At 55.5% G+C, this 7,987-nt stretch overlaps 2 protein-coding genes across 2 annotated transcripts; both read right to left on the bottom strand.

The window, feature by feature from the left end:
• Window positions 1-4,910, bottom strand: BXZ73DRAFT_103768 (uncharacterized protein; the record flags this gene model as incomplete). The annotated part of the gene is made up of 13 exons (XM_048015682.1): window positions 1-204; window positions 263-359; window positions 413-1,130; window positions 1,192-1,225; window positions 1,460-1,786; window positions 1,837-1,938; window positions 1,990-2,262; window positions 2,316-2,421; window positions 2,986-3,152; window positions 3,201-3,308; window positions 3,356-3,455; window positions 3,510-3,736; window positions 3,795-4,910. The coding sequence occupies 13 exons, from the start codon at window positions 4,908-4,910 to the stop codon at window positions 1-3; spliced, it is 3,579 nt and encodes a 1,192-aa protein (XP_047875381.1).
• A 1,960-nt stretch (window positions 4,911-6,870) lies between these two features.
• BXZ73DRAFT_30400 (uncharacterized protein) lies at window positions 6,871-7,842 on the bottom strand (the record flags this gene model as incomplete). Its single annotated transcript, XM_048017789.1, has 4 exons — window positions 6,871-6,977; window positions 7,031-7,076; window positions 7,420-7,695; window positions 7,756-7,842. Coding segments are annotated over 4 exons (516 nt in total), but the record flags the coding sequence as incomplete, so codon positions are not given.
• Window positions 7,843-7,987: the final 145 nt, after the last annotated feature.

The following is a 7,987-nucleotide window of genomic DNA, read 5'->3' as shown; positions in this document are numbered from 1 at the left end:
CTATAGAGCGGCGTACCCGTCAAGAGCGTGCTCGTCGTCGTCCCCGTCTTCGCCGTTGAGCTCCCCGACGTCCTTGAGAGCTTCTTCTCTGTCATCCTCCGACTCTTCTTGTTCAAGTTCATCCTCTGAAGTTGCGTTGCTGGTGGAACCGCCGGCAGCATTCTCGACGTTGGATGGGTGGACAAGCTCCGAAGCATCACCCGACTGCAAGAATGATGCGTGGTGAGCTAAGTGATATCATGTTTTGGACAGGCGCACATACATCCTCGATGGCGGGGGTGACGTGTGCTTCAGCACTGATGTGCAGATGTCCGACAGCACCACCAAAATATCTCATAAAGAGATCACGGTCTGACCACCTGGGTAATGGATATGAGCGTGGGCAACTTGAGGGGGAGTAGTGAGGACTTACATGCCAACATAGTGGTAATTCCAGTCGTCCTCAACGGCGATGTCGTCCGTCTCAATGCGTGCAATACTTGGACCTCTGAGAGCGACGTCGGAGCGACCGTGATGAAATGCAGGTATAAGATGCACACTACGCAGGATCCGGTCGGGGGAAATGAAGTCGAAGGCATCGCTCACAGGTGCAAAGCGGAGGCGGTGGGGACGGAGAGTGTTGAATCCTCCGGGGGTGAACGTGTCTAGCTCAAACCAGCGTACCCAGAGCACGTGGATAGGGCGAGGCTCGATGAGGGGCTCTGACCGGAGAGTAACGTTAACATGGAACACAGAGAGTACCCGAGCATATAGATAGGGGTGATCGCCTTCCGTGTCAGTGGTTTCATCCGGACGAGCCGCGAGCATCATCACGTCAGCGTGGCTGCTCGGGTTGACGGAGTCTTGCTCGCGACGCATATCGTAGGTGGTGTAGTTGACACGAAGCGTCTTGTGAAGCCACATTTGATCTTTTCTGATATGGACCGAAGCCACATCGCTGAGTGTCGAGGCGTCATGCCCATGCACCCGGTTATACAGGTTGACGCAGGAGCGGGCCGCGAACACCAATCGGAGGAGAGGGAGGGGTGGATGGGTGGAGATGGAGGTTGGATGACCTCGATGTAGTGGTGCAGAGGCGTTGCCGGCACTAGGCGCAAAGCAGACGCAAACTAGAGTCACGCGAGGGATGTCTAGCCCACAAAGACCAAGTTAACATAGCTCTACAGACATACAGGCAATCGAGATACTCACCTAGCCCACAAAGACCAAGAGGTCGAGATGAGGGCTAGGACACGAAGTGCAAGTGCTAAGAGAGTCCGCGATACGGGCGCTTAAGCGCGGGAACAACCTTCCAATATAGTAAAAGGCAGGGAAAAGGCAAGGAAAAGGCGAAAAATAATACATAGGGCAAGTCCAGAGTCCGTTCCACGACACAGGTGACATTTGAGTTTGTACTCGAAGTCCTGTGTAATACTATATTAGACTGTGTCAGACCCGGCATTCAACTAAATCTACTCACCGTACACGCGATGTCATCCTTGTTCTTGTGCACGAACGTCTTGATGTTGACGTGCTCCCGTTGTTCAAACGAGACGTGATGGTGGTCCTTGGGTGATGTCGACGAGAGTGACTCCTTGGTGTCACCAGGAATGCGAAGATCGGCACTCAACTCCTCAGGGTTCAATTTCCTTTTCTTACGCAGAGGAGGCTGCGGCACGTCTGCGTGCGATGAGATTTCGTGCAACAGCACCTGATGCCCCTGCCGTCGTGCTATCTGGCCCACAAACGACAATGTCTTGTTCGTTTGGTCGTAGAACTCCTTGACGTGGTGATGTTCTTGCTCTCCCTGGTTTTGAAATGTCAGCTGATTCTAGAAACGGAACATGCGACACGCACTGGCTGCGTTGTCGTGTTGTCTGTTGTCCCAAATTGGCGAATGCTTCTCGGATATTCAGGCATCTTATGAAACTTGATCGTGTTGAGATCGAAGACCTTGATCTTGGCGTCAGACGATGTCAGGGTGTTGGTAGACCCTCGGCTGCCACGTACGGAGGCGGTGGTGGCAACCTTTCGTCGTTGACGAGCTGCTGTCTCCTTAGGGAGTTCTTTCGTCAAGTATGCCAAGCAGACATGACGAACAAAGGACCTCATTGTAGCGCCAAGCAGGGTCGTCACGTGTTCCATGTAGCGTAAGGAGTCCTCTGAATGAAGGCGAAGCTTTGCCAGGGCGTGCCAGGTAGACAATCGGAAGATCATGTCCAGGACGATCTTGTTGTGTGATGGAGAGACGAAGCCGAGCCCTTCGAAGCAGGGGAACGAGCACTAAGGTGACATATGAATAACATGGAGATGATCCTCGCAACGTAGATCCGCACCTGAAGGATATCTTCATAGTCTCGAGCAGCAAGCTTTTTGAGACCCGACATATTTGACCCAAATGGTCGTATCGTAGACCTTCCAAAGGTCGGGACCTGCGAGAATCTATAATGCCAATATGTTAGCCTCCGAAGGTACTTTAGAGATCAAGAAGTACGCGCGGCGACCCGCACTCTTTGTGGGCGACCATTTTGCCGTGTCCGGTTTGACACGGCAAAATACACTGCCCGCGCCCAATGCGTCGAGCTCGCCGCACAGATCGAGCTCGCTGCACGCATCCAGGTCGTCACGCATGGCTGCGCTTGACACGCGCGAGGCATGCAGCTCACCGCACCTGTCACCCCCAAGGTGCGGAGCACATCGCGCCTCGCCGCCCAATGCGCCGAGCTCACCGCGCGCATCGAGCTCCCCGCACGCATCCAGATGATCCTCGTGCATGGCTGCGTTTGACACACGCGAAGCATGCAGCTCACCGCACCCGTCACCCCCAAGGTGTGGAGCACATCGCACCTCGCGCATCTACGCTTGCAGTAGCTCAACGTGTTCCGAATGCAAGACTGTGACCCGACCCGTACCCTCACCCATCACGTGGGCGATCGTGTGGGTGAGGGTATGGGTGAGCCTCAGACAAACCGACTCGGGTTTCCCTATCAGATGCGAAATACGTACCTTGAGTCTAGGGTCTGGATGTTGTCCCCCCCGAGAGCGATCACCAACCGTAGGAGGTGTGTGAGTGTTGACTTCCACACTCCCAGCTCGAACTTGTGCATGAGATCAGGCACGAGTATGCGATACACATCGAATCCAAATGCAGCGAGGCGTGTTGAAAAGGCATTCTGGTAGAGGTAAGCATGGTGTAGGACAAATGCGCACAAATAGCTCACCCGTGCCGGTGTTGTAGAGTGCTCATTGAGCGGTGAATCATTCATGTGCTTGGACTCGGGGTCGATACCCTGTTCGAAAACCCAGCCCCTCACATTCTCGATCCACCTCTGGAGTGTGGAGCTGAGGGCAGTGCGGGGGTGTCGTTGAGCTGCACTAGATCTTGCTTGGTACCCATGAGATGGATGTCAGTCTTGCGGACATGGCAGTCGGTACAGGGGCACTTTCCCATAGGTTTGACGCAAGCGATGAGGCATCTGTGGTAGCATCGAAATCAGACACAAGCAATACGATAGTAATGGGGCACGTACTTTTCGGGATAGTCAGCCGAGTACGTGAAAATGCGAGGGAAAAGACGACGGGTGATGCCGTCTGCGCAAACGATCAAGATGCCTTCTTTATATGCGAGCAGGAATTCGTCATCGAGAAGCAGCTCCCAGATCTTTTGCATGAGCTCGCGCTTGCAGAAGCGGAGTATAGATTCTGTAGCAGGCTCGCCGAACTGATCCTGATACCACTTCTGGATGGTTTTAGGAAGCTAGACCATGGACGAATATGCGTAAGAACAAGAAACATGGGATAAGTGCGGTACTCACCAAAGGGATGTATGCCAGATGATGTGCCGCGAATGCGCTGGGCTTGCCCCGTTCGTACTTGGACAACCAGCCGAACCAGACGTATAGGGGCCAGAGCGATGTGGTCCCGAAGTTTGTGAGGTGTGTTGAATCCGAGTATAGCATGAGAGGAGCGACTGCATACTCAACATCACTGTCGGAATCGGCAGGGTGGCGGGGTTGGGACTGGAGCTCGGCATCAGCATCGAGGAGAGCTTGTGAGTTGTACACCTCTGAGTAGATACGAGTTGATGGCAGGCTTGGCGTGTCGGGGCCGATAGAAGAATCCGCATCTTGAGGAGAGACCCGCTCCGGCGAGCGCGGTGGTTGCCAATAGAGCTCGAATGGAATCCAGTGAGCGGATCGTGCGCTGGCTGCTTGAGCACCCATTTGAATGATATCGCACAGAGTTCGGTACCAGATGCCATCGACCACCATCTGCGGCGCATTTGCCTCCGAGTCGCCGTGAACGAGGAAGTTCTTCGGCTTTGGAACCCCGATTTTGACTGAGCCCTCCCGCCACTTGTTGGACGCAGAGAATGTACCCGCCTCCGACGTTGCCTGATGGTCGTCCATGCGCTTCATCTCCCGTGCTGCACTGAAACTGTGCAGGTCCTCTCGGCTGAAGTTGTCCGCCAGAAGAACTTCGTGGACGAGTGAGTTAAGTCCAGCGATGGACTTGGTGAACGAAGACGAGTAGAACCACCTCATGAGGCGAAAGACCGTGGCATTGAGGAACGGCGCGAAAGACAACGTCTGGACGGAACCCGTATTGGAGACCCCGAACGATTGAAGTGGTTCGTGGTGGTCTGAGGCGCGAACATGTGTGGGGGCATCCGCGAAGGTGTCAAGTGTCCTGCCCTCTTCAGGATCTTGCACAGGTGTACGGAAGTAGCGGCGAAATATGCGGAAGCGATTGGCGACAGTGTCGACGAAGTAACGCATAACAGGTGGTGCTGCGTTCGGTTGAGACTCCTCTTGAGGATCTTGGAGTACCTGAGGCCCGCCCGAGTTTGCAGCTGCGGAAGGAGTGGGAATGACGGGGGGAGGGTGTCGAGGGATATGCTCAGGAAGGCCCGCGAGCGATGTAGGCACCATGTCTTGAAGTTTTGCTGGAGCGCGACGGCGTCGACCCGTTCGGCTGACAGAGTGAAACTCTGCGGCGTACTCAGCATCTGCTATCGCCTGAAAGCCAAGCGTAATGCAGCTATTAGAAAACAATAAGCACAGTGGTGCATACCTGAGCCTCAGCCCATTCTCGTTGAAGGCGAGCTTGCTCCTCCTCTGCCACACGCCGCACCTCTATCGCCTGAGCCTCAATCGCTTGAACCTCCACCTCAGCTGCTACGCGCTGTTCCAGTCCATTCTGGAAGTCGTTGTGGAATAACTTGCACTGTTTGATATGCCTTGTGAAGCGAGAAGGGTCGTAATCTCGGTGGCATCCGGTACACTTCATGAGCAGCAAGAGGGATAGGGCGGCAAGGAAGCAGAATGAGAGGGTGCGCATGCAAGCAAAGAGACTTGGAAGAGGTGGAAAGGACTGAGGCGAGACAAGAGATCTCGAATCTGCAGTGGAAGGGTGAGCTCGGAGTGCACTTGCATCTCAAGGCACAAAGCTCACTCTGATACGATTATCACGCCAGGATGGGCCCGAGTGAAACATTCATACCAGAAAGACAATATTCCGGGGAGCAATCAGAGTCGATAGCTTAGTGCTGGGGGCCAGGCTATTCGGGGATGGTCGTTCGGCGAGCACGGATAATCCTGACCATTCCACTGGCGACGAGGGCGACGGCGAGTGCTGAGAAGGAGAACATGGGGTGTTGTGGGCATATGTTTAGTTCAAGATGGTTGGAATACATGAGGAGGTGGTTGAACCACAGTTCACTGCAACTAGGGTTCACCACGGGTGACCCTCGGGTGATTTTGACTCGACCCGCACCCGTACCCGTGCACACCCGCACCCGTAGACCCGAGGGTCAGCTTGCACACGGGTAGGAAGGGTATCTCACGGGTGTGCACCCGTGGCAGGCACCCGCGGGTGAACAGGATAGGCTAGGACGGCAGTGACTCGATGCTGCATACGAGAGTGTGCATGCAAGACTGCGCGCGAGACAGTGCATGCGAGACGATGCCAGCGCATGCGTGAGACGGTGCGCACGAAACGGTCCGCAGGAGACGACGCAGTGAGTGAGATGGCATGGGCGAGGTGGCATGTGCGAGACGGTCTGCAGGAAACGGCATGGGCGAGCCGCGAGACGGTGTGCTGGGCGATGTGACAGCGAGGGCAAGACGGTGTGGACGAGAAGGCGCGTGCAAGGGAGCCTGATGGCGCGCTCGAGACGGTGCGCACGAGGGATACTGCCGGGCGGTATACGTACATGTATTCTAGTCCGACATCTCATTGTCCGATGTGTCGATGCGATCCCAATCATCATCCATCTCATAGTCGGAGCCCGCCTCGTCGATTACATCGAGCTTGCCCACGTTCTTCAAGACGTTCTTGTCGATGAGCTCAAGCTCGGACCAGGCCCCGAGACACAGCAGAGCGCGCGTCGTCTGCGCGGACATGCGGTTGCGCGTGTAGGGGATGAGGTGCCGGCCGCGGCTGAAAATGCGTTCAACCTCAATGGAGGTAGCTGTCAGAAGCGTGGAGTAAGCACAACGGTCATGGAAAGAGTGGAGCACCGGGGACAAACCTGGGATTGTGAGATAGTCCAACGCCATGCGGCTGAGGCGAGGGAAGCTGCTTGCGTGATCTTGCCACCACTGGATGGCATTGGTACCGTGAGGCTCGCGTGGCAATGCAAGGTATCGTGTGAGTTCGTCGCGGGTACTAGGGGCTGCAGACTTGGTGAAGTCCTCGGGCAAGAACGACACAGAATCGAACATGTTCTTGCTGCTCCGGCCGTCCTTCTGTGGGAGCACAATGCGACATGAGTAACACAGCAAGAAGAAGAGCGAACCAATGGTGACGTACCGGTGCAGTATTGTTGGCCTGACGGTCCGATTCTACGGGATCCTCCGAGTTGGAAGCCGCATGGGTGTCAGGAGCATTGTACGAGACGTTGAACTCGTCCCGGACGAGCTCAATGGCCGTCTCGATCATACCCTCGTCCCACTTCAGGGCCACGAAGTAGTCGTCCTTGTACGTCGGGTGGAGGACTGACAAAGCACGTTGTAGTCAAACAAAGTACCACAGATTCTAAGACACTCACTCATAGCAATGCGGTACGCCTCAACAGAGTCGGTGAGGTTGTAGTACTTGTGGAGCATCTGCTTTGCGAAGCCGAACACGGCACGGATAGCAGGGTCGTACGGGACCCTCGGCCGGAACAAGCTGCCCGGCTGGTTCTTGACAGTGAGCTCTTTGTCGATCTTGTCCATGACCGGAATGACGTGGGCAAGGTTGGGCGTGTCGCGAGAGAAGAACTCAGTGGCATCCTTGAAGATCTAGCGTGCCAACAATGAAGCAGAGAGAGAGAGAGAGAAGCAGGGGACCCGGGAGTGTGAGGCGAATGTCGCAGGAGTCGACAAACGCGCATGAAAGCCGCCGGTGGACAGACCGTGAGTATCAACTGTACAGCTGCCAAAACAAGGTTCGCACCTTCAGCGCGTCGACGAGCTGCTCTGCGATGAGCCACTCGTGCGGGGTCAGTGCAAACGAACCCAGCACATCACTCCCCTCGTCCGATGCACAGAACACCGTGATGGGTGTGCGCATCTCAACAGCTGTATCAACCAAGGTGAGTGTAGAGTTCCATCGAGTGCGGACGTCGATAGGGATGACCCGTGCTTTGAGCCCGAGTTGCGCTAACAGCTTGTTCCACGCAGGCATCAAGACGGTCGGGGACCCCTTGATCTTTACGGCAATGTTGCGAAGCTGTGGGCAAACAGGGTCGAGGTGAGTTTATGCTCTACAAATGATAGTTCGTACGCCAACCTTGGCTAGGGTCTGCCGGACAGGCGCGACATTCTGGAGGAACGCCTCCATCCCCTTCTCCGTCAACTTCCCCACGTCGTCCACCCAGTCATCCTCGTTCCCGCCATACAAGATCTCCGCATCCCCATCAAGACTGCGGTTCTCTTCGTTGAGCTCGACATCTCCCTCTGCCACCGAATCCTCGTCCTCGGATGCCAACACAGCAGCGATGTTATCACTGCTCTCCTCACCG

This window comes from Epithele typhae, assembly GCF_022376455.1.
Source record: "Epithele typhae strain CBS 203.58 chromosome Unknown BXZ73scaffold_44, whole genome shotgun sequence".
NCBI classification, from domain to species: domain Eukaryota; kingdom Fungi; phylum Basidiomycota; class Agaricomycetes; order Polyporales; family Epitheliaceae; genus Epithele; species Epithele typhae.
Note: the sequence above shows the minus strand (reverse complement) of the source record. Positions and strands in the feature narration are given on the sequence as shown.